Raw genomic sequence first — 22,420 nt, 5'->3', positions numbered from 1 at the left:
ATAAATTGCACCTATAAATTTAAGACAATTAATAATCAATTTTCTTTACGAATTTAAAATTAATGTTTAGTCTAAAAAATGCCTTTTCAACTAAATTAATCTCTTTGGGTAGGACAGTGGCTCTTTAAAGTATTTTCAGGGATGGCCTTGTAGCAAATATATACAAAAAATTAAAAACAAAAAAAACTGCCGTCTTCAGTGTGCCATATTGAAGGTAAGAAAAGTAACTATTTATTTTTAGTAATAACAAAAGTCCTTTTTAACTGTCAAAACATACATTTTATTCGATTTTTTCAATATTAACCAACATTTTTCATTCTGTGAATAAAAATATTTTAAGTAAAGAGTTCATCCCAAATAAGTATTTTCTACCTTATAAGATATTTTAGAAATTTAAGTTAAGTTAATGGATATAACAGTTTTAATGCAAAACAATACTTTATCAAAAACCGTTCGAATAAGCAGGCTCGAGGACATTTTCGGGAAAACAAAAAATTATCAGGTTGTCTGTATAGCGCTATTTCAAGAGCTACCAAGCTACTCTCATCAGCAGAGTTTGCTAACAACTCTAGAATTGTAAGGCTATTTTAACACTAAAACCAGTTGTGAATTGTAACTGGATAAAGCAAAAAAGGCAAGCATATTAAAAACTCTTTGAATCTTGTAATATTTAAGCTAAATTATTTCAATGAGACAATTTATGTTATGTATATATGTACATTAATTTAGAATATTTTCAATATTTTATTTAGATCGAATATATTTTCTAGTCTGCGGCATGGTAAATTTACTTAAGATTCAAAATTTCAGGCCACTCGAATAATTAAATTAAAAGTTAGATTTAAAATGTACCTAAAAAACGGATATAAAATCAATTAGATGTCGATCGATTTGTCTTGAATGTATTTAAATATGATGTTTAATAAACTGTTAATCCCAACAATTAAATTATCATTAATTTTTTAAGCAATATAATTGGTTCCGATTTTAGTGTTTGTGTTAAAGTCGCCCTATTAGAAATCGAACTACTGAGTCATTTTGTTATGGCCAACTTTGTCATGGCAACCATATTGAAAGCCATACCGGAAGACCCTTCTAATAGTCACAAAAAAGACGAAAGGATTTTAAAAACAAATTAAACCTCATCATAAGAAAATAAAAACCCAAAACAAAAAGAGAGGAACAGAATAACCAAACGAATTATGGTCATAGAGAAATTAGAAGACCATCATCATCAGCAGCAGCAGCAGCAGCAACAACAACAACGACAACATTTCAAGGCAAACTAAAGACAAAACGAGAAGACCTTAAAGAAGAGTGGGGAACCAAAGGAATGACACGCATCCGGTTTGAAAATTCCAACCAGAAACTGACAGAGGAGGAGGAGACGTAGACGAAGCGAGCAGAGAGAAGGAGACAAACCGAAACCCAAAAAAAAAAAAAAGAAACAGCAAAGCTGCTGCCCAAGGAATTCAAACACTTGAAATTAACAGAAACAGCAACCACACAGCTTCATCTTCGTAAGGATAGGAAAACAGGTCGAGGGAACGTAGGGACGAAAGGACGATCGGACGAACGGACTGGTGGACGGGTGGACAATGGAGCTAGAATATTTCAGAGCCGTCTCTCTCTATCGCCGTCGTTCGTATGAGCAATGTGCAGAGATGTGCAACGCCCTATTGCAGTCTGGTCACGAAAACAATGTTCAAATGTTTGCCACCAACGAAAAGGAGGATGAGGAGGAGGATCAGGCAGCAGCAACAACAACTACGGCGGCAGGAGGAGGGGAAACTAACAGCAGCAGCAGCAGATACGGTAGCAATTTGCAACGCATTGGCCCCAGGCGAAGAAACGAACCTCGACGAGCAGGTGGAGACAATGCCATGCCCACATGGCTGATGGAGGGCGTTTGGCAATTAAAAATGCGTGCCCTAACCCAGCGTGTCTATTTGGATGACTTGGAGGCAGACGATGTGGCCGGCAATGAGGGTAAGTCCATAGAATATAACTATGTATATTAGTATATATTTTAGTCAGAGGTTTTGTTCACACACTGCAGCCCAAGAGGAAGTGGAATTCGAGAGAATAGCCACCGCTGCCCGACCAGGCAGTAGCATCAAGACAGCTTTCCAGCCGCGTCCATCGACCAGTCAGCTAATGAAGAATCGACATTCTAGTGATGGGCGGCTTAACAGCACCACGTCGAGACCCACTTCAGCGGCCGCAGTGGCTCGGCCGGGCACTAGTTTGAGTCGTCCTGGTTCGGCATCTCGCCCGGTATCACGTTGTGGCACCGCTGCTCGGGTTAGAAGCACCTCGGCCACGGCATTCAATGTGGCCGATGCCACATCAAAGTTATATCAGGCATCCAGATTGAATCCAACCATTTATGCCGAACGTCAGACCTTGGTCAAGGCCTTGTTTCAATTTCTCTACTATCACGAGGCGGATGTGCAGAAGGCCTATTCCTTGTGTCAGGCCGTCATGGAGGTGCAAAGGCAAAGGCCATCGAATCCCAGTGAGCCTTCACCCCGTTTCGATTGGTGGTGGCAACAGCAAATGGGCCGTTGCCTCTTGGCCCTCAACTACCCGCGACGTGCGGAGCCCTGTCTATTGCAATCCTTGAATGTTTTTCCTCACCCGGACACATATTTGTTGCTATCACGTGTCTATCAGAGGCTTAAACAACCGGAAAGGGCTCTAATTCTTATTGGCCAGATAGTGGAGCAGAGACCCTTTGATATCACCTACAGATTGGAGCAGGCACGCGTCTATCAGAGCATGGGAGAACCGAAGCAGGAAGATGCCTTGCAACTCTATCGTTTGGTGGCCAAACTTCAGCCCATAAATATCGAAGCATTGGCCAATATTGCCATGAACTATTTCTATGATAACAATCCGGAAATGGCTCTTATGTATTATCGTCGCATCCTGTCGCTAGGCGTTCACTCTGTTGAGCTTTACTGTAATATAGCTCTCTGTTGCCTCTATGGCGGACAAATTGATTTGGTCTTACCCTGTTTCCAGAGAGCTTTGGCCTTGGTAACATCAGCATCGACATCCTCGCTGGCCGAACAACGCGCCGATGTTTGGTATAATCTTAGCTTTGTGGCTTTAACTTCTGGTGATTTCCTGCTGGCCCGAAGATGTCTCCAGCTCTGTCTCACCTCAGATGCTCGACACGGAGCTGCCTTGAACAATTTGGCCGTATTATCTGCTCAAAATGGTGATGTAATGGCAGCTAAATCGTATCTAACTGCCGCCCAAGATGTGGCACCCGATTCATTGGAAGTATCCAGCAATATTCAGTTTATGGACTTGCACTATAAGTTGTAAAATCGTTTCAAATATTCATTAAATGAATGAAAACTAAATTTAATCCGTGTCAGTTGATTTTATTAACCGAGATTTAAGATATTTCATAATTTAGGGCCTTTGCAGCCATTGATAAATTTCGTCTAATCCCACCTTGGTAACAGCACTGGCCTCCACAATTGTCACCTGTTGACGGATTTGCTTCTGCAGCTTGGACATTTGGAGCATAAGTAATGCCTCATTGCGCATCTGGCGATAAGAATAATCCATTTTACTTAGTACCAATAAAATTTTGACTTTCTGTAATCGTGGCTCAGTTAAGATCGAATAGAAGAGGACACCAGCTGCTGAAATCTGGCATAGATTGGAAGTATCCACCACATAGATGAGTTTTTTGACATCTTCAAAGTACTGACGCCACAGTGGAGCCATACTACCGCCTATCTCAAGAATTTGTATGGATTTTGGCAGATGTTTGTTGGGATTTGAATCACCTGACGGCGACTGGACAGGGAAATTAATTCGATAGATTCCAGTGCCAATGGTGGGCATCGAATAGCTGGTGGAATCAATGGAATCTGGATCTTGCAGGGCCATCAAAAGATGAGTTTTGCCCGCACGTTTGGGACCCAGACAAATACACGACGACATACTTTTATTGATTAAACAAATGCTAAAACTATGACAACATGTTGGCCAAAGTACCTTTGCGCTTTTGTTGCAGATGGGTACGACCAAAACTAGGTTGAGGAACTCATGGAACTGGATAGTGTTCGAGATGCAGGACATCATCGCTTCATGTTTTAATAAATTATCGTTATTTGACCCAGTTTACAAATACTTTAGTTTTTGAATTTTCCCGCTTGTTTTTATAGCAGTTAAATTGCAGTGGCTCACAATTGATGCCGTTCTTTTATTTCGCCATCTGGCAACGCTACTTGCCGCCACTATTTTTATCTGGCCTCCCCCACTATTTAAGTGAATCACTAACAAGTCGAAATTGAGTTGTTGTAAATAAGTAAAAACAAGAGGTTGGAGCGCATAGATTAAAGATCAACAATGAATAGCGAAGCCTCATCACTGCAGCAGCAGACGGGGAGTGGTAGTAGCAGTATGGCATCAGACACCAATTTGAACTCAGCCACACCCACTGTGGCTGCACCGTACTACAACACGGACTTTTACATCGGAGTTGGTTTGGCCATATTTTCCTGTTTTTTCATTGGCTCCAGTTTCATTATTAAAAAGAAGGCTCTCCTGCGCCTTAGTCGACATGGTGAGGTGCGAGCTGCAGCTGGAGGATTCGGTTACCTGAGGGAATGGATTTGGTGGGCAGGTCTGCTGACAAGTGAGTGGAATAAAAGAACAATGTCTTTATGAAGGGGCAATCAAAGATAATCAATTTCTTTCTTTACAGTGGGACTGGGTGAGGCGGCCAACTTCGCTGCCTATGCCTTTGCTCCGGCGTCTCTCGTCACACCTCTGGGTGCTCTCAGTGTTATCATATCAGCGGTAATGGCTTCACGTTTCCTCAACGAGAAACTCAATTTGTTGGGTAAACTGGGATGTTTTCTATGCATATTGGGTTCAACGATAATTGTGATTCACTCGCCAAAGGAGAAGGAAATTGAGGACTTGCAAGTGCTCTTTAACATGCTACAGGATCCAGTTTTCATACTCTATGTCATATGCATATTTGGTTCCAGTGCATTTGTGGCCTGCTTTGTGGCTCCCCGTCATGGTCATGCCAATGTTGTGGTGTATATATTCCTTTGTTCGGGTATTGGATCGCTAACAGTGATGTCTTGCAAGGCCTTGGGGCTGGCTATAAGACAGACTCTTGCCAATGGCGGCAATGTCTTCCTCACCTGGATGCCATGGTTCTTAATTGTAATCACAGTCACCTTTATAGCAATTCAAATGAATTATCTCAACAAGGCATTGGATATATTCAATACGAGCATTGTTACACCAGTTTACTATGTCATGTTCACAACTTTGGTAATTACCGCTTCGGCGATATTATTCAAGGAGTTTACTGATATGCGATTCGATGATATATTGGGTGATATTTGCGGATTCCTTATTGTCATTACCGCTGTATTTATGTTGAATGCCTTCAAGGATCTGGATATCTCACTGAATGATGTGCGAGGCTTAATGCGACCCAAAATGCAGCGAGTGTCGCAGTTTGATGAAGAAGTTTTGGTCGCAGGTAATGGACACGGAGACAAGGACCAGCGACGATTCTCTTATGGTTCGAGTGATATTTTTCGCAAGGCATGACACCAGCAGACCCAAAGGAAGCGGTACCAGGTCTGATTTCATTATTAATAAACATCACAGTCCCCGTCCCATTCCAAACTAAACAAAAACCCAAAAAAAAAAATTGTTCCTTCATAATTGTTAAATCACGACATTCGCTAGATATAGTTTTTAGTCTTAAACAAAACGATGTGTTGAATTAAAACCAATTATTTTCATAAAAAGTTTTGAAATCTTTTTGTCTTTGTCATCTTGGAAAATTAACTCATTCTAAGTCATTTTTTCAATTCAAAATTTCCACCACATTGCAGATTTGATACATTTTATATCGATAGCAATTGCCACCCAGGGTGAATGGCAAAAAGTGGTCAAGGAAATTTCCTTTATTAGTAAATTAGTTTCAGCAATTAACAGATACAACAAGATCAACATGAATCGAGCAAGATTGGCCTTAGGGCAGCGCCTGATCCGGTGCTATTCCTTGACGCCCAAGTCGAATGAACCCTTGAAGATTTCCAAAGTCGCTGCATCCGCTGTGAATGTCAATTCACCGGCAGCCATTAAATTCTTCAGTTCATCGCTATCGTTGGGTAAAAATTGTTCAATTGGCAAGTTGCAGGAATTCATTATTCGTAGACATTCATCATCTTCGGTTGCCAAGAATATGGAAGAACATTGTGTAGTGCCTGATGTCATTGCCAAAGCTCCAAACGCTACGGCTTGTGTGGAATATGATGGCGGCATAAGCGTTCAACCCGGCGTGGTGCTAACACCAACACAAGTAAAAAATATGCAAAATTAAATAATCTTTCAATTGAGCTAATTTCTGCTTTTTTTTTGTCACAGGTTAAAAACCAGCCTTCAGTTAAGTGGGAGGCTGATGATTCGAAATTTTATACTCTGTGCATGACCGATCCTGATGCACCAAGCCGCAAGGATCCAAAATTCCGTGAATGGCATCATTGGCTGGTGGGCAACATTCCTGGAAATAAGATCGACAAGGGAGAGGTACTGTCTGCCTACATTGGTTCAGGTCCTCCAGAGGGAACCGGCTTGCATCGTTACGTCTTCCTTATCTATGAGCAGAAATGTGAACTGAAATTCGATGAGAAACGTTTGCCCAACAATAGTGGAGACGATCGTGGTGGTTTTAAGATTGCCAAATTCGCTGAGAAATATAATTTGGGGGATCCAATTGCCGCCAATCTTTATCAGGCTGAATTTGATGATTATGTACCGATTCTTTATAAGCAATTAGGTGCCTAATTTAACCATTATTATATCTTTATATATACATATGTGTAAATCCTATAAAGGGCATTTCTAGCTAGAAAAAAAACTGCAAATTAACTAAATCCTCAACATGTGTTACATCAATATTCTTATGTTTAATTAGAAAGTTGAAAAAAAGATTTTTAATAATGAATAGAATTTCGTGTCACGTAGAAATCGACGATGTGGCAACGTTGGTGAAATCGATAGCTCATCTGGCCAAAACTAGCGGAACATCACAAATTACCTATTGGCAGCACTGTTGACGTGTTCCTGCTGCGTGTCATTTTCGCGTAGAAACACACAGCTTAGAAAACAAGATCTCGCGATGGCGGATGCAGTGATTGGTACTGTCAAAGAAGTCATAAAAGGCATCTTTGAGAATGTAACGGCAAAGAACAATACCGCCGATGCAAGTGCGACACCGAGCGAAAAGAAGCCGCCATCCACCCCTGAGGGTATGGCTGTGGCATATGGAAGTCTGGTGATAATGGCTATGTTACCCATTATATTAGGTTCCATACGTTCCGTTAAGCTGCACAAGTTAAAAAAGGTAACAACAGTTAATCCAAGAGCTTTTGTCAAAGGTAATAATGCATTTTTTTTATACGCTTCACAGTCGACTGGTGAAAAGGCCGATACCATGACAAAAAAGGATGCCATGTATTTCCCATTGATTGCATCGGCAGCACTTTTTGGCCTCTATTTGTTCTTCAAGGTATTCCAAAAGGTTCACATCAATTATTTGCTTACCGGCTATTTCTTTGTCCTCGGAGTAATAGCCCTGGCCCACCTGCTGAGTCCTGTGATAACGTCTCTAATGCCTGCCGTAGTCCCCAAAGTACCTTTCCACATTCTCTTTACCAAGGGCGAGGGTAAACACAAAGAGGATATTATTAATTATAAATTCTCCACCCACGACATTGTATGCCTGGTCATCTCTTCGGGCATTGGCGTTTGGTATCTCCTGAAGAAACACTGGTTGGCCAATAACCTCTTTGGTTTGGCCTTCGCCGTTAATGGCGTCGAAATGTTGCATTTGAACAATTTCGTCACTGGTGTCATTTTGCTGTCCGGTTTGTTTTTCTATGACATCTTTTGGGTGTTTGGCACCAATGTCATGGTCACAGTGGCCAAAAGCTTTGAGGCACCCATTAAGCTAGTCTTCCCCCAGGACTTGATCGAACACGGTCTGGGAGCCTCGAACTTCGCCATGTTAGGCCTGGGTGATATTGTTATACCCGGTATATTCATTGCTCTGCTATTGCGTTTCGATGAGGCTTCTTCGGGCAAGAAGCGTAAGACCAGAATATACTTTTATTCAACATTGGCCGCATATTTCTTGGGTCTGTTGGCCACAATATTTGTAATGCATGTGTTTAAGCATGCGCAACCTGCCCTGCTTTATCTGGTACCCGCCTGCATGGGCACACCTCTGCTGGTGGCTCTAATCCGGGGAGAACTGAAGGTCCTTTTTGCGTAAGTATTTCGACATGATTTAAAATTTGATCACTTCTAAAATTGAATTTCCATACTTGTTATAGCTATGAAGATCATCCAGAGGACAAACCCGAAAAGAAAGAGAAACCCAGCAAGGAGAAAGACAATAAAGACAAAGAGGAGCATCATTCTACTAGCTCCAGTTTAAGCAAAAAGAAAGAGTCCAAGAAGGCCAAGTAAAACGGGTCTCTATGTGTTTGGGGGGGCTTAAATCATTCGTCGTTCCATCTGCAAATTTAAATAGTCTTTTATCTTAGTCCTTTTTTCTTTGTTATCACTTCTTTATCTTCCATTTTTCCACCAGCCACCATTCGTTTTTATACTACTACTACTACAACTACTATATAAAAGACGATCGATCTAATTAATAATTTTCCTGTACTCTCAATTTCGGTTAAGTACAAATTTGTTGTAACCTTATTTTTACCTTCTTTTTTACTGAATTTCAAACATTTAAAAACTTATCTTGTATGAATAAGAAATCTTAATTAATTTATGTTAAAATTAAGTTCAACAGTTTGCAAAAAAATATATAGAATTCCAGGTTTCTTTTCTAAAAATACAAAAGTTTATAGTTTCTGCCTGACAACAAAAAAAACTTTGGAGAAGAATTCTATGGGAGGGATAAAACTTTTTTATATTTTATTTTATTTATTTGTTTTTATTTTCTAGAAATCAATTTCGATTACTCTGCACAACAGCATATTTAATCAAATAATGTAAAAATGTGTTTAATACGATACATTAGTCTAATTTTAAACTGCAACTAAAAACGTTTTAAATGCATTCTAAGAAATTTATTTTCATAATTTTTAAAGAAGAAAGAGAAGAATAATTTATTGGAAGATTAAGAAAGATTAAGAAATAAGAATTATATTCCCTTGATCTGTTTTTAATCATGTACAATAATTATTTTTTGTATATTTTATAATAGTCATAAATATAAATTATTTGGCACTTTTATTATATAAATCGAAAACGATTATGAAATTTTAAAAATATACCTTATAACAGTCGCGATTCCTTAAAAATATTTGGATTTTTTAACGTTTAATACAAAAGCTATAGTTTCGTATGTAAAAACTATAGTGACACAGTGTCATCGCTAACATAAGGTCCATCTCTAATTAAAAACAAAACGTGCGCCATGCCGCCAAAGTCGAGTAGCAGTAAAAAGAATCAGGCAACTTGGTATTACTGTGAATCCTGTGAAGTTCATATACCAACAAAGGCGCGTGATGGCCACGACAACATTTGCTCTATTCTCTCCACGGCGGGTGATGTGCCAGAAGATGCCGAATATGTACAAAATGAGCAGATCTCTACAAGCAGCCTGCAGCAAAGGAACTTTGAAGTGGAATCTCTTACAGATTTGCCCCTGAAATATGTGAATATGTTGGTATTCATATCCGAGGGGGCCATGCAATTGGCCAAATTGCATATTGGCCAGCATGTGGTGATAGAAACCAAAAACCAAGAGCCACTTGTGAGAATCGTTTGGCCCATATCAGAACAATTTCTGACCACAGTGTTTCTAAGCGAAAGAGGTAAGACGCCGCCATAAGAGGAATCAATATAAATATTAAAGCAATAATTTATTTTAGATTTCAAGCTCCATGGTGCTGCCAGAAGGGGTAAATCCTTGAATATTAGATCCTTGGATACCAAAGCACTGACCACAGCTGCAAATCTCTCCTTAAGATGTGAAACGGAATTGGAGGAGTTACAAGTCAAAGAAGTTGCCGCATTGCTCAAACAACAATTGAAGAATCAAATTTTAAGCCTGAAAAGTAACATTCAATTGAATTTCTTTAACAAAAATTTAAAATTCAAACTGATCGATTGGCAAGGCTCAATGGAGGAAGCCTTAGCAGGACTAAGCCTAAAAGATGAGGAAACAAAGGAGAAGTTCATTCAAGTAAACGAAACTACCAGAATACAACTAATAAAAGAAAAAGATGAGCTGGAGGAGAAGAAAGAGGACAATTTGATTCAAATCCGCATAGGCGGCCTGGACAATCAATTAAAACAAGTTGAAGAATGTCTAGACTTTGCTATGGGCTTTAGAAAGGCACCTGCTGGTCTTAAAATTTCGCGTGGAATGCTTATCTATGGTTCCTCCGGCTGTGGAAAATCCCTTGTACTCCAGACAATGGCAAATTATGCCAAAGAGCAGAGCAACGGTCAAGTCAAATTGTTGACCATACAAAGTGGCGAAATTTTTAGTAAATTTCTAGGTGAAACCGAAAAGAAATTATCTAAAATTTTCGGTCAGGCCTATAAGCATTATCCTCAACCCACATTGCTGTTAATCGAGGACATTCACAATCTGTGTCCCAAGCAGGAAGCTTCCAACAATGATCTAATCAAGCGGGTTTCTCTCAGTCTGCTCAATCAATTGGATCAACTGAGTAGTTCAAACAATCAAAGAGCACAAAGAACTTTCCTCCTGGCAACTACATCACAAATTGATGGATTAAATCCAAGTATACGTCGAGGTGGACGTTTGGATAATGAACTAGAAATAATGCCACCCAATCCTCAAGAGAGAGCTTCTATACTCCAGAAAATGCTTGAAAACTTGGATCATAATCTGGTCGAAGAAGATGTACAGAAAATAGCTGCAATTACCCATGGCTATGTGGGAGCTGATCTCGCCCAGGTGATCTATACGGCCATGTTACAAGCTCAAAACACCAATGAAGCAATTTATCTTAAACATCTTCAATTGGCTATTTCTCGGATTAAACCATCTGCCATGCGTGAGGTGCTTATCGAATGCCCCAATGTCCTGTGGTCCGACATAGGAGGACAATCCCAATTGCGTTTGGCTCTTCAACAAGCCATTGAATGGCCTCTGTTGCATGCCGAGAAATTTCAACGCTTGGGCATCAAACCTCCTAGAGGATTACTTATGTTTGGTCCTCCTGGTTGCTCCAAGACCATGATAGCCAAAGCTTTGGCCACCGAAAGTCATCTCAATTTTCTCTCCATCAAAGGTCCAGAATTATTCTCCATGTGGGTGGGTGAATCAGAGCGTGCAGTACGTGAAGTGTTTCGCAAGGCTCGCCAAGTGGCTCCGGCAATTGTATTTTTCGATGAAATCGATGCTATTGGCGGTGAACGTGCCGAGGGAGATTCATCGGGATCTTCGGTGAAAGAGCGCGTCCTCACACAATTGCTTACCGAAATGGATGGCGTGGATTCATTGCAGAATGTCACCATAGTGGCAGCCACTAATCGTCCAGATCTGATTGACAAAGCCCTAATGCGTCCAGGACGCATTGATCGCATAATCTATGTGGGACTACCCCAAGCAGAGGCACGCAATGAAATTTTACGTATTAAATTGCGTTCTATGCCTCTGGCCCAAGATGTGGATATAGCAAAATTAACTGAGCTTACAGATGGTTACTCGGGAGCAGAATTACAGGCTGTATGCCATGAAGCAGCCTTGCGTGCTCTCGAGCATAGTTTCGAGGCGGATACGGTGGAATGGCAGCATTTTGAATATGCCTTAAAAGCCGTACAACCACGAACGAGTCCAGAACTATTGAAACTCTACGAGGAGTATGTAAAAAGAAAATAGTATAAATAAATTAAGCATAAGCTATTTAAAATCGTTTCTTAAATGCAATGAAACTGTAAACAAACCTTGTTTTTATTAAGGGTTGTTAGATTAAACGCCAAGGCAGATAAGATGAAGAAATCTTTTTGCTTTAGATTGTGTTGTCTGGCATACTAAATCACAGATCAATTTCCACACCAACAGACTGAGAAATCAGTTCCAGAAGATATCGATTTGACGTGGCGCATTGCTAACAATTAACTGGACAACAATTGAATGAATTGAACCATGAAAATAAACCTCAAATAACCCATTCGTTACTTAAGAATTTATGTAGAAAATAAAAACCGAACTGTTTAAGAAATCAAAAAGAGCGCAAAGGTGAGAGCAAATGAGTCTTTACATACATATTTAGTTGACAAATTTGCGAAATAATCTAAATAGAGAGAATATCGAATACAGTGAAACGAAAATATAAACAAACGCTGACTGACGACGACATTAACAACTAACTACATATTATTGTTATTAAAAAGTTTTTACGTGCATAAAATTTAAGTTATTGAGTTGAAAGTAATTGGAATTTATAATCTATATAATTGGTTCAAAACTGAATTTACTAAGCATGGGGTCTCTTGAAGGTCGTTAATCTGAAACAGTGCCCAGAAAAAGTAATTATATGGATTCAATTTTATAAGTTTTATAACAAAATCTTTAGAATTTTCATAAATACTTAAAAATTTACTCAAATTCTAAAACTATTTAAGCCTTTTAGGAGCAGGAATGTTAAAAAAATTGTCATTTTTAGATGCAATTATGTAGATTTCACTTATAAAGTTTTTCATCAAATTATTTTTGAAATTTTATAGATATTACAATTTAAAGACTTTTAAGTTCTTTAAGGACTAGAAAAGTTCAGAGTGTGAGAAATCTAGCAAGCATGAGATGAAATTATATAGATTCAACTTTGAAAGTTTAAAAAAAAATATTCAAAAATTTTTTAAAGCCTAAAACATATATAAAAATTTAAAAACTTTAAAGCTTGTTTGAAATAGAAATGTGAAAAAAATACTTTTTTAAAGAAATCTTGCAAGTTTAGATTGTTTCTTTAATGTTTTTTAAAAATATAATCAAATAATTAAAATAATTACATAAATTCAAGTACTTTTAGGATTTTTTAGGACTAGAAAAGCTTAAAAAGTTGTGTTTTTGAGATGTCTTGCAAGCAAAAGAAGGAATTATATACATTTAAATTTATGTTTTATAGCATATTATTCAGAATTTACAAAAATATTTGAAAGTTTACTAAAATTCAAAGATTTTTAAACATTTTAGGAGTAAGAATGTTTAAAAAATATACCTTTTTAGAGATGTCTATCAAGGTTAAGAAGTAATTATATAGCTTCAACTAATAAAGTTATACGAATAGGAATGTTAAAAAATTTCCATTTTGAGTTGTGTAACAAGAAGATTACCCAGATCAATGTTATAATAATTATTATTTAATACACTAATATAATACTCACATAAGGAAATGAAGTTGTTATCTGGCTTGTGTTTGAGTGGCGCAAGTGCTTAAATTATATCTATCAATGATTGGTTAGCATAATTTTCATACGCACTGTTGTTTAAGGCGACGAGATAGAGAGAGATTGGAAGAGAGAAACATTGGCATGGGGAGACTACACTATATATTTGTAGTTTTCAGCATGTTCAGTTGCCGGTTGACAATCGTTTCGGTCTGGTCACGACATCTCTTCCGTCGACGAGGCGCATATAAAAATGGAGAGTTGGCTAAAGATCTCTTTGCTCTTATGCACCTTTGGGTTTTTACGTGAATTACGACCATCAGAGCCATTTGTTACCGAATATTTAGCTGGAGATTGGCGTAACTTAACATCGGAGCAAGTGTACCAAGAGGTCTATCCATTTGGCACCTACTCAGTTCTATCCCAATTGGTAATTGTCTTCCTCATAACCGATTTGGTACGCTATAAACCTGTGATAGTGCTCTCGGCCATAGCTGGTATCCTTATGTTTATAATCTTAATATGGACTAAAACAATTTTATGGCTACAAATCGCACAAATCTTCTATGGAACATTCACAGCCGCCGAAGTGGCTTATTACACTTATATGTATGCCAAAGTGGACAAAGAGCGCTATCAAGTGGTCACTGGACATACGCGTGCTGCAATTTTGAGTGGCAAATTTTTGGGCGGTTTACTGGCCCAGATTTTGGTATCAACAGATAGCTTGAATTTTCGTCAATTGCATTTTTTATCACTGTCCACGCAATTGATATCTCTGCCAGTGGCTCTGATATTGCCCCAAGTGCCGCGAAGTTTATATTTCTATGCGGCCAAACAGGCTCCAATGATTGAGAATGGAACCCAAACGCCAAAGGAAAGTGAAAACGGCGAACAGTTGGCAAAGTTTTCATTAAAAAATGCTGGACAATTGCTATGGTTTCACTTGGTTTCCTCGTACACCAATCCCGTTGTCCTGCAATGGAGTGTTTGGTGGGCTTTGGCCACCTGTGGACAAGTGCAGGTAAGTCAATCAGAGATTTTACTTTCAATTTTTGACCTTTGGTCTTGTTTTTAGGTCATATCCTATATACAATTCCTATGGAAAGAGGTAGCCCCGGATCATCTAAGTACCTATAATGGCGGGGTGGAAGCGTTGGCCACTTTATTGGGTGCCATTGGAGCTTTTGTTGCTGGTTTCTTGAACTCAAATAAGCGACGTTCCACCTATATGCTGATCAATTCAATTTGTGCTGCTTTGCTGGGTGGCTTATTGATTTGGTCATCATATTCATCGAATGTCTGGGTGACATATGTTATTTATGTTATATTTTCTGCCATATTCTTCTTTATCATCACTGTGGCTGGGGCAATTGTGGCCGAGAATTTAGTTGAGGATAGTTTTGGTTTAGTTTTTGGCATCAATATGCTAGTGGCTTTAATTTTACAAACTATTTTAACCATAATTGTTGTCGAACCCAATACTGGTTATGGTTTGGGGCCAAGAGATCAATATTTGGTTTATGGCAGCTATTTTGTGGGTTTAGCTAGCATATATCTATTTGTATTATTATGTAGTAAGATTTGTCATAGAAAATCGCAACAAGTGCAAATATTTAACTAACTGTTATATACAAATTTATGTTATTATTATTTGATTTTTATACACAATTTAATGATTTTGTACTAGAAAAAAAAGGAAACAAACATACAAGAAAACAGAAACATATAATATTTATTATCTATTGTAATAGCAAATCGGTTTCTTCATTATTCGAAGACATTAAATCTCTTTCCAGACTTGTGCCACCTTGATTGGCCTGATTTAGAAACAGATCGAAATCATAGCCATCATTTTGAGCTGATATTGCAATCTTTTGATTGCTTATCGTTTGGGGATTTGCCAATAGATTTACATCGAATAAACCCAATTCTTTCAGAAGTAATTCATTTGATTCTGCTTGAGAACTCTCTAGATTTTGTTCCAGATCATCTTTTTTGGGTTCCACAGTGATTATTGCCGCCGGTTGCTCTTCATTAGCTTCCATGCCATAGACAATTGAATTGGATCCGCGCATGGAATGAGCATTTGCTTCGATCTCATCATCATCGAGTTCTTGCGGCTTTAAAGTGCTCGATTTGTATTGAAAATCAGTTTCCTTGAAATCCACCTCAATGGGAAACAGTGGAGGCAGTGAATCCAGACGTTCGACCAGATTTCTATGAAGCTCAGCCAGACTTTCGAGAAGACTACGCAATTGTTTATTCAGATCCATGGCATGTTTGCATTCAAGTAATTCCATTTTTTCCAACACATCGGTGCGTAATTTGGCAAATTTACTTCGTGCATCCTGACGACAGCGCAGGATTAAACGATACTCATAGTTCCCGGTCTCCACGCGATACAGAGGCTCTTGCAGGGCCGCAAATCCATGTTCTTCATCGTCCATTTCCTTGACTTTCAGGCAATACGAAAGATATGTAAATTTGGCATCAGCATAACGACGCACCGTGAGCTTGGTATCCGGTATGGCCTTGTTTAAATAGGTACCCAAATCACTTAAAACAGGCTTTATTTGTTTAATAATGCCCAAACCATCTTTCTCCAATGTTCGATGAAATTCACCAAATGTACGAAATGCCTCCGATGCCCTCTGCTGGGGTTCATGGGCTGAAATCTGTGTGAAGCAATCGCCAAATGATTTGTATGTCTGAAGGAGATCGTAATACGCTTTCAGCATGCGTCTAGCATGTTCAACTAATCCTTTGTACATTAGTTCGGTGCCCTCGAGTTCTTCCAAACGTTTTACCAACGAATCATTGCATAAAATGGCTCTCGATAGACCCAGAGTATCCGCCGTATTGCTTGATAAATTGTCCACTATGCGATGTTTCAGTTTCTTTAAGATGATATCCAAAGATTTGCCCTGTTCTGGATCTGCATGGAGTTTATTATAATGCACCGTGACTTCATCTGTGGCTGTTTGTATCATTTTGGCAACTTCAACTTTTGTTTTTCCCTTGACACTGACCGAATTGACGGCCAGCAGTTCATCACCCGATTGCAGAGATCCTTCACGAGCTGCCGGAGTGCCATCAAAGACCTGCAAAAGTCATAAAATTGAATTGAATTAAACAAAAGTTTCCATTGTGGAAGTTCTAATTATATTTATTAGAGAAAGAATTGAGGAATCCTCCTCCACAAAATCCCATAAATGTGGATTAACGTAATCTTTTGATGATTTTTTGTGGGGGTAGGACTGAAAATTAAATTTTCAACATTTGATTTGGGTTTTATTTTGGCGGTGAAGTGCGTTTCCAGGGATTGGGAGTTGCCTTGAAGACAGTTTTCTTTCGATTTTCCATAAACTCTTCGTGCTGCCGGCGATACCAATTGTGGATCTCTTCTTGCCAACGTTTCTGCATAATTCGCTTCATATGATCATCGAATTTCTTGCGACATATTGCCCGTTCAGCTGTATGCAAGTGGAAGGGTTGCGTCTGGATAATCGTAGACTCAATGTGGGGCACAAATGGTGGTCGTTGTAGATGGGACATTGAATGATTGATTTTGGGTATGAAACCTTTTTCTTTATTTTTCCTGGTTTCAAGCACTTTGGAGGAGCGACGTTGTATCGCCTCCATGGAGGCTATCAGAACATGCGGCGTTTGTGGCACAGTAACCGATTGTGAGGCATACAATTTCCGTTTCATTGTCTGCGATTCGAGTCGTTGATGGAATCGCCGAAAATTGGGCACAGGAAGACTACGAAAATTGGAACTCAATTGGCGTGCATGTTTGGCCAATTGTTTGATCATTTGTTTGCGATGACGGGCATAGATATGTTGGAATTTGCATACAGCCGGTGATCGATTTGTTTTTTTAGATTTCCTAGGACGCGGATGCTTAGACTGAAGATAGGGACTCCCATCTAGGCCAGCTTGTTTACGAAAACTTTGTCCTTGGATTTGATCTTCATTCAAAATACTTTTCAACTGCAAGCCAACATGATCACAACGGGATATATGAGCGGGTTTGTTGGCTGTTCGTATTGGGACACGATTAAAGTCAACATCGGTCCATTTGTACCAACTGGAAATGGGCATGTTATGAGTACTCCTTGTCCTCCTGCTTTTTTACTATTTTTAAAAATTTTTATCTGTGGATTTTATGTTGCCTAAAGGCATAACTAAAAAATTCTTCTAAAACTATTAATTTTTATTTTGGGTTTGAACAATTAATTACCCAGACACTTTTAAGGAAATGTCAAACATTATATTTACTTTAGATGAAATAAAGTAATAAGTTTACTTGGTATGTAAGATCTCACCTGTACAATATATAGACAAGGGCACATGGGTGCTCCACCTCCAATGCTGATGCCGATTAAATTACTTTGATCCTTGTGTATGACCACCGCATTGGTGGTAACTGTCATTCCCCTATTTTTAACAAATAATTTTACAAACTTTTGATTAGATAAATTATAAAAGGCAAAGGGGAATAATGAGTGCTACTCACATCCATGGGTGCAATATTCTAAATAGCCGTTTAACCAGTTCTACCAAGGCCATAAAGGACTATGTATATATATTTATGATATGTATGTATGGTTTTTAATGGTTAATATCTATTTGTTTTTTAATATACCTGAGAAGCTATATTAGGATCGGCATTTAAGACTAAGGCATCATGATTACTATCAATGTCATTTTAGGATAGTTTACCATGGAAAACCTTTTAAAACATTGCAATAAGAAATTATAATTAGGATAAGGGCCTTGAACTAGCACTAGAACTAGACGAAACTACATAATGGAAACGGAAAAAATATTAATTACGCCAGGGATTTTGTATAATTTCCTGAATGACACAAATGCTAACATCTTCTAAATAGTTCAACTTTTTCACTTACAAACGATCTAACTCATTTTTTTGTCTATTTAGCTGCTCGCCCATTGATGAAGTCGTCACCGTTGGACCCAGGACAACAGTAGCTTCAATATCGTTAGATTGTCGGATGTTGGCATCAATGGATTTTATTTCCTCCTCTTTCGGTTGCTCCTTGGCCACCCAAGAGTTCTCCTCAATTTGTATTAATATGGCTGAATCATTATCGAGCTTTAGCCCAATATCAGTCCCACCTGCTGCTGGCCTATTTCTAACAATATGTGTGCGGGAATTATTGATTTTTTTTTTTTGGCATACTCGTTAACCCGATATGAGAGAAAGACTAAGTAAATGCTATTAGAATGGGTTTATATATGGTGTAAACTTACATTTTATCCTCCTCAAAGAAGAAATCATCGTCAGTGTCTGTCAACATAGCTGTTATCCTTTATTTTTGTATCTTTCCTATACCTTAAGCAAGTCCTCAAAAAATTTGTTTTGAATTGTCACAACGTTAGGGCTGCAAAACCATCGTGAGTGCCTCTACTCGATAGTTTTCTCTATCGATGGAATAGATGTTTCGATAGTCTCCGTCGATGAACTTGCATCCCTATTTCATAGTGAAGAAGAAAAACGTAAATAAAAAGGAAAATTTAAGCAAATTTAATTGTTTTTAAAGTATTTTAATTGTCATAAATAATTCAAAATGGGTTGCGATGGTGGAACTATACCTAAAAGAGATGAGCTAGTGCGCGTAAAGCAAAAACCAGAGCAGGTAAGCAACTTGTTTTACACCATTTGAAGTCGATGGCAAATAATTTTGGTTTTTGTAGAAAGATAAAGATTCCGAGCGTGAATTTCGATGGCTTCACTGTGCCCTGACCCAGCAACGTCTGGAGGAACCCATTATCATGTGTGGCTTGGGCCGTTTGTACTCTAAACAAAGTCTGATTGAACGTTTGTTGGAAAAGGACAATAAAATGCCCGAGGCCTCGGCTCATGTGAAGTCTCTCAAGGACATTAAAACCTTAAAATTGACACCAAATCCCGCCTACGAGGTCAATGAGGATAAAACCGAGGGCTTATTGGATACACGACATGCTCCATACATTTGCAAACTGATTGGTTTAGAAATGTCCGGAAAATTCCGTTTCGTGGCCTTATGGAGTTGTGGCTGTGTCATGTCCGAAAGGGCACTTAAACAGATAAAGGGCAAGACAGCGAGTACTTGTCCACTATGTCTGGTGCCTTATTGTGTGGAGGATGTCATAGTGCTCAATGGAAATGAAGAAGATGTGGAACTGATGAAGGTCAAAATAGAAATGAGGGCAGCCAAGAGGAAAGAGAGCAAAAAGAAGGACAAAAAGTCTGCCAAATCCAACGAAGAAAAAACAGAAGCAGTCACCGCAGACAGCAAAGTGAAGGAGCCCAAGGAAAAGGAAATAACTATCAAGACGGAGAAGCCTTCTACTTCATCGAAAATCAAAAGATCCATCCCCATAAATGCCATGCAGGATCCCGAGTTGAAACGCTTGAAAACGGATTTCAGTGTAGCCAAGGATCCCAAAGCCACGGATGTCTATAAATCACTATTCACCTCTCATAAGACAGAAAAGGAACAAGAGCGTGCCCATTGGGTTACCTATAATCCATTTTACAATTAAATTACAATCTAGTGACCATTTCTTTTCATAGTTATCGTTTTTGCTTTTCGAAACTTCACTTAATACAATAAATAGTACGTGACACTGTAGAAAAAAAATATATATTTTAAATCTTGAGACGAATATTTTCAAAATGTTTCGGAATGCCTATCAACAGGGATTCCTAACCGTTCTATACAGTGTGGGTAGTTCCCCATTGGAAAAGTGGTCAACCTATGTGAGTATTCCATATTGCCATCGAAATCTCTGCAAATTCCAAATACATTGTTTCTTTTGGCTTAGACTAAAAATGGTTATATAAAGCGCATTTATGATGAAGATATCAAATCTTTAGTCTTTGAAATTATGGGATCGAATGTCTCAACTACTTTTATACATTGTCCCAATGACTGTAAGGAGCAATTGGGCGTTAAGTTGCCCTTTTTGGTATTACTTATTAAGAATATGCATAAATATTTTTGTTTCGAAGTTAAGGTGAGTATTTGCGAGTTTGATTGATGGTTTGTATATAATTGCATTTACATTTCTTTTAGATCCAAGATGATCAACGTTTTATGCGACGTTTTCGTGTATCAAATTTCCAGAGTAAGACCTCTGTGAAACCTTTCTGTACAGCCATGCCAATGGGCATGTCACCGGGTTGGAATCAAATTCAATTCAATTTGGCCGATTTCACTCGTCGTGCCTATGGATCGAACTATTTGGAGGCTGTCTCCTTGCAGGTTCATGCCAATGTGCGCATACGACGCATTTATTTTACTGATAAATTGTACACAGAGGCTGAGTTACCCAATGATTATCGTTTGATGGGCAAACCCAAGGATTTGAAGAAACCGGAAAAACAATTCAAGGTTCCACCAGCGGCTCGACCACCATCACCGCTTAACACGGCACGTGGACAAAATGCCGGGGCCAAAGTGAAGGCAGCTCACGCAGAGGTAGTCCAGGATGTGGACGGTGAACCTGTTGTAGTCGAGATGAAGAAATCACCGCCACAGATTCTTTCACCTGGTATCTCGGCTACTGGACCATCGGAGGTAGTCGCCACAATTGGGTCTCCGGCTGCGGAAGAGGCAACTGAGGGCCAAACTGAGATCACCGAGGATGCTTATTATTAAGCAAAATTTTTATTATTTCTCGTTTTTAATTTATTTTGTTATTGTTAACGATTTTACTGCTACTACTACGTAGAGAGACGGAATAATCGAAATTTCCAGTCCATTATTATTGATTAAAGCAGAATATATCTGCAATGGTAATCTCTGTGATTATCATCTGTAAATGTGAGAATTAAATATGATTTCATTTTCATTTGCAAATTTCTTGCCATTTTTACTAATATGTCGACAATTTGTGTTTTCTTATTTTAACAAACTCAATTTCTTTGTTACATACGTTTTGTTTAATTAGTAATTTAGCTAAAAAGTTAACATAAAAACCACTTCCTAATGGTTCTGGTTTTACTGACTTGAGGCAGAAGCAATGCTTAACATATCCGCATCGATATTCTTTAGGGCACTGTGATATTCTGTAATCTCTAGAGCTTCCCATTCCGCTTTGAAAGCAGCCTTTGGATCCTGTGGCATTGTCATTGCTGCACCGGTCATGGCATCGGCTTGGGCCTGTGTTTGGTCCGCGTGATTATTTTCGCCCAGGACCAAGGTGTAAATGGAACGCAAGCCGAAGACATTGAGGAAATACCATGATGCTGATGAGACCCAGGCGGCGTCCAAGGAGGCCAACTCAACGCCGCGTTGTAACATCGGTTTGAAGCGCAAAGTGAGGGGAAACGGAACTTTGGTGGTGACAAAACCAGAGAACATCCAATTGATCCAACCACCAATGATAACCATGGGCAGAACATTGATGAAATTGCCCTTTACCATGTCGGTTAACATGGCCGATGAATTCTGTGCGACTGGTGCACGTTTCTGTGTCTTGAAGTATCCCGTCTCCTCGTTATTGAAGAAATTCTTACGCATCGAAAAGGATTGGGCACTCAAGTATTTACCATTTTCCCGTAACAAGCGTGCACGTATCATAGCTTGGCTGTATGGAAAATAGAAGAGTATCAAAGTCAATAAAATTTTACATTTGCAGACCCCTCCCCCTTTTTTTCCACCCGCTTATTACCTGTCCTGGATCTGTGTCAATTCGGCCTTTTTCTGAGTGGATATCAGTATGGAGACATAATGACGCACTATGCCCACCAGAAATGTGATCAACACAATGGGCAAGAATACCCAAACACGAATATCTGGATCAATTAATAGTTCTGTCATCTTTTTAGTTAAAAATTAATTGAATGCGAATTTCTTCATAGAGCTGGGATGTTCAACGATAGTAACAAAAACGGTTACCCAACACTAATCGATAAGTGTTACATATCGATAAACGAAAAGGACGCCTCTTATTG

The 22,420-nt window shown here is 38.8% G+C and overlaps 11 protein-coding genes across 14 annotated transcripts; 8 read left to right on the top strand and 3 right to left on the bottom strand.

Moving 5' to 3' along the window:
- The first annotated feature begins 1,231 nt into the window (after positions 1-1,231).
- Positions 1,232-3,336, top strand: LOC6642383 (tetratricopeptide repeat protein 8). Its single transcript, XM_002065416.3, has 2 exons — positions 1,232-1,989; positions 2,060-3,336. Exons 1-2 carry the CDS (start codon positions 1,599-1,601, stop codon positions 3,334-3,336), a joined length of 1,668 nt encoding a protein of 555 aa, XP_002065452.1. The 5' UTR covers positions 1,232-1,598.
- A 58-nt stretch (positions 3,337-3,394) lies between these two features.
- LOC6642382 (ADP-ribosylation factor-like protein 16) lies at positions 3,395-4,272 on the bottom strand. The gene has a single exon (XM_002065415.4). It carries the CDS (start codon positions 4,105-4,107, stop codon positions 3,427-3,429), a length of 681 nt encoding a protein of 226 aa, XP_002065451.2. The 5' UTR covers positions 4,108-4,272; the 3' UTR covers positions 3,395-3,426.
- Positions 4,273-4,305: 33 nt separating this feature from the next.
- LOC6642466 (magnesium transporter NIPA2) lies at positions 4,306-5,805 on the top strand. Its single transcript, XM_002065414.4, has 2 exons — positions 4,306-4,663; positions 4,733-5,805. The coding sequence occupies exons 1-2, from the start codon at positions 4,375-4,377 to the stop codon at positions 5,599-5,601; spliced, it is 1,158 nt and encodes a 385-aa protein (XP_002065450.1). The 5' UTR covers positions 4,306-4,374; the 3' UTR covers positions 5,602-5,805.
- Positions 5,806-5,888: 83 nt separating this feature from the next.
- LOC6642465 (phosphatidylethanolamine-binding protein 1) lies at positions 5,889-6,935 on the top strand. The gene is made up of 2 exons (XM_002065413.4): positions 5,889-6,361; positions 6,427-6,935. Exons 1-2 carry the CDS (start codon positions 6,011-6,013, stop codon positions 6,844-6,846), a joined length of 771 nt encoding a protein of 256 aa, XP_002065449.1. The 5' UTR covers positions 5,889-6,010; the 3' UTR covers positions 6,847-6,935.
- A 164-nt stretch (positions 6,936-7,099) lies between these two features.
- LOC6642464 (minor histocompatibility antigen H13) lies at positions 7,100-8,919 on the top strand. Its single transcript, XM_002065412.4, has 3 exons — positions 7,100-7,405; positions 7,472-8,331; positions 8,397-8,919. The coding sequence occupies exons 1-3, from the start codon at positions 7,181-7,183 to the stop codon at positions 8,530-8,532; spliced, it is 1,221 nt and encodes a 406-aa protein (XP_002065448.1). The 5' UTR covers positions 7,100-7,180; the 3' UTR covers positions 8,533-8,919.
- A 532-nt stretch (positions 8,920-9,451) lies between these two features.
- LOC6642463 (ATPase family protein 2 homolog) lies at positions 9,452-12,478 on the top strand. The gene is made up of 2 exons (XM_002065411.3): positions 9,452-9,899; positions 9,957-12,478. The coding sequence occupies exons 1-2, from the start codon at positions 9,500-9,502 to the stop codon at positions 11,939-11,941; spliced, it is 2,385 nt and encodes a 794-aa protein (XP_002065447.1). The 5' UTR covers positions 9,452-9,499; the 3' UTR covers positions 11,942-12,478.
- A 1,146-nt stretch (positions 12,479-13,624) lies between these two features.
- On the top strand, positions 13,625-15,099 carry LOC6642462 (thiamine transporter 1). The gene is made up of 2 exons (XM_023175737.2): positions 13,625-14,473; positions 14,528-15,099. Exons 1-2 carry the CDS (start codon positions 13,703-13,705, stop codon positions 15,071-15,073), a joined length of 1,317 nt encoding a protein of 438 aa, XP_023031505.1. The 5' UTR covers positions 13,625-13,702; the 3' UTR covers positions 15,074-15,099.
- A 59-nt stretch (positions 15,100-15,158) lies between these two features.
- LOC6642461 (PRKCA-binding protein) lies at positions 15,159-18,866 on the bottom strand. Of its 4 annotated transcripts, none has more exons than XM_023175814.2 (4): positions 18,730-18,866; positions 18,366-18,611; positions 17,781-17,892; positions 15,159-16,553 (listed from the first exon to the last, which is right to left on the bottom strand). In XM_023175814.2, exons 1-4 carry the CDS (start codon positions 18,774-18,776, stop codon positions 15,192-15,194), a joined length of 1,767 nt encoding a protein of 588 aa, XP_023031582.1. In that variant the 5' UTR covers positions 18,777-18,866; the 3' UTR covers positions 15,159-15,191. The 4 variants fall into 4 exon arrangements, with proteins under 4 accessions (XP_023031582.1, XP_046866802.1, XP_002065445.3 ...); XM_047010846.1 differs by having other exon boundaries at positions 18,366-18,605; XM_002065409.4 differs by lacking the exon at positions 18,366-18,611 and having other exon boundaries at positions 18,730-18,864.
- A 140-nt stretch (positions 18,867-19,006) lies between these two features.
- Positions 19,007-20,121, top strand: LOC6642460 (replication termination factor 2). The gene is made up of 2 exons (XM_002065408.4): positions 19,007-19,115; positions 19,174-20,121. The coding sequence occupies exons 1-2, from the start codon at positions 19,047-19,049 to the stop codon at positions 20,002-20,004; spliced, it is 900 nt and encodes a 299-aa protein (XP_002065444.1). The 5' UTR covers positions 19,007-19,046; the 3' UTR covers positions 20,005-20,121.
- Positions 20,122-20,137: 16 nt separating this feature from the next.
- LOC6641832 (cilia- and flagella-associated protein 20) lies at positions 20,138-21,299 on the top strand. Its single transcript, XM_002065407.3, has 3 exons — positions 20,138-20,221; positions 20,287-20,478; positions 20,538-21,299. Exons 1-3 carry the CDS (start codon positions 20,138-20,140, stop codon positions 21,120-21,122), a joined length of 861 nt encoding a protein of 286 aa, XP_002065443.1. The 3' UTR covers positions 21,123-21,299.
- A 10-nt stretch (positions 21,300-21,309) lies between these two features.
- On the bottom strand, positions 21,310-22,350 carry LOC6641831 (ER membrane protein complex subunit 3). Its single transcript, XM_002065406.3, has 2 exons — positions 22,138-22,350; positions 21,310-22,053 (listed from the first exon to the last, which is right to left on the bottom strand). Exons 1-2 carry the CDS (start codon positions 22,284-22,286, stop codon positions 21,465-21,467), a joined length of 738 nt encoding a protein of 245 aa, XP_002065442.1. The 5' UTR covers positions 22,287-22,350; the 3' UTR covers positions 21,310-21,464.
- Between the last annotated feature and the right edge of the window lie 70 nt (positions 22,351-22,420).

Source organism: Drosophila willistoni (genome assembly GCF_018902025.1).
Source record: "Drosophila willistoni isolate 14030-0811.24 chromosome 2R unlocalized genomic scaffold, UCI_dwil_1.1 Seg167, whole genome shotgun sequence".
NCBI classification, from domain to species: domain Eukaryota; kingdom Metazoa; phylum Arthropoda; class Insecta; order Diptera; family Drosophilidae; genus Drosophila; species Drosophila willistoni.
Note: the sequence above shows the minus strand (reverse complement) of the source record. Positions and strands in the feature narration are given on the sequence as shown.

Excerpts from the sequence above, each read along its gene's own strand:
- LOC6642465 (XM_002065413.4), top strand. The coding sequence starts at position 6,011 with ATGAATCGAGCAAGATTGGCCTTAGGGCAGCGCCTGATCCGGTGCTAT. Across the intron at positions 6,362-6,426 it reads TGGTGCTAACACCAACACAA|GTTAAAAACCAGCCTTCAGT; the intron begins GTAAAAAATATG and ends TTTTTGTCACAG.
- LOC6642466 (XM_002065414.4), top strand. The coding sequence starts at position 4,375 with ATGAATAGCGAAGCCTCATCACTGCAGCAGCAGACGGGGAGTGGTAGT. Across the intron at positions 4,664-4,732 it reads GTGGGCAGGTCTGCTGACAA|TGGGACTGGGTGAGGCGGCC; the intron begins GTGAGTGGAATA and ends CTTTCTTTACAG.
- LOC6642383 (XM_002065416.3), top strand. The coding sequence starts at position 1,599 with ATGGAGCTAGAATATTTCAGAGCCGTCTCTCTCTATCGCCGTCGTTCG. Across the intron at positions 1,990-2,059 it reads CGATGTGGCCGGCAATGAGG|CCCAAGAGGAAGTGGAATTC; the intron begins GTAAGTCCATAG and ends CACACACTGCAG.
- LOC6642463 (XM_002065411.3), top strand. The coding sequence starts at position 9,500 with ATGCCGCCAAAGTCGAGTAGCAGTAAAAAGAATCAGGCAACTTGGTAT. Across the intron at positions 9,900-9,956 it reads AGTGTTTCTAAGCGAAAGAG|ATTTCAAGCTCCATGGTGCT; the intron begins GTAAGACGCCGC and ends AATTTATTTTAG.
- LOC6642464 (XM_002065412.4), top strand. The coding sequence starts at position 7,181 with ATGGCGGATGCAGTGATTGGTACTGTCAAAGAAGTCATAAAAGGCATC. Across the intron at positions 7,406-7,471 it reads AGCTGCACAAGTTAAAAAAG|TCGACTGGTGAAAAGGCCGA; the intron begins GTAACAACAGTT and ends TACGCTTCACAG. Across the intron at positions 8,332-8,396 it reads GAACTGAAGGTCCTTTTTGC|CTATGAAGATCATCCAGAGG; the intron begins GTAAGTATTTCG and ends TACTTGTTATAG.
- LOC6642460 (XM_002065408.4), top strand. The coding sequence starts at position 19,047 with ATGGGTTGCGATGGTGGAACTATACCTAAAAGAGATGAGCTAGTGCGC. Across the intron at positions 19,116-19,173 it reads TAAAGCAAAAACCAGAGCAG|AAAGATAAAGATTCCGAGCG; the intron begins GTAAGCAACTTG and ends TGGTTTTTGTAG.
- LOC6642461 (XM_023175814.2), bottom strand. The coding sequence starts at position 18,776 with ATGTTGACAGACACTGACGATGATTTCTTCTTTGAGGAGGATAAAAT. Across the intron at positions 18,612-18,729 it reads TTCTTTGAGGAGGATAAAAT|AAATAGGCCAGCAGCAGGTG; the intron begins GTAAGTTTACAC and ends ACATATTGTTAG. Across the intron at positions 16,554-17,780 it reads CTTGTCTATATATTGTACAG|GTCTTTGATGGCACTCCGGC; the intron begins GTGAGATCTTAC and ends TGACTTTTGCAG.
- LOC6642462 (XM_023175737.2), top strand. The coding sequence starts at position 13,703 with ATGGAGAGTTGGCTAAAGATCTCTTTGCTCTTATGCACCTTTGGGTTT. Across the intron at positions 14,474-14,527 it reads CCACCTGTGGACAAGTGCAG|GTCATATCCTATATACAATT; the intron begins GTAAGTCAATCA and ends TCTTGTTTTTAG.
- LOC6642382 (XM_002065415.4), bottom strand. The coding sequence starts at position 4,107 with ATGATGTCCTGCATCTCGAACACTATCCAGTTCCATGAGTTCCTCAAC.
- LOC6641832 (XM_002065407.3), top strand. The coding sequence starts at position 20,138 with ATGTTTCGGAATGCCTATCAACAGGGATTCCTAACCGTTCTATACAGT. Across the intron at positions 20,222-20,286 it reads TGGAAAAGTGGTCAACCTAT|ACTAAAAATGGTTATATAAA; the intron begins GTGAGTATTCCA and ends CTTTTGGCTTAG. Across the intron at positions 20,479-20,537 it reads ATTTTTGTTTCGAAGTTAAG|ATCCAAGATGATCAACGTTT; the intron begins GTGAGTATTTGC and ends CATTTCTTTTAG.
- LOC6641831 (XM_002065406.3), bottom strand. The coding sequence starts at position 22,286 with ATGACAGAACTATTAATTGATCCAGATATTCGTGTTTGGGTATTCTTG. Across the intron at positions 22,054-22,137 it reads TTGACACAGATCCAGGACAG|CCAAGCTATGATACGTGCAC; the intron begins GTAATAAGCGGG and ends TTTTCCATACAG.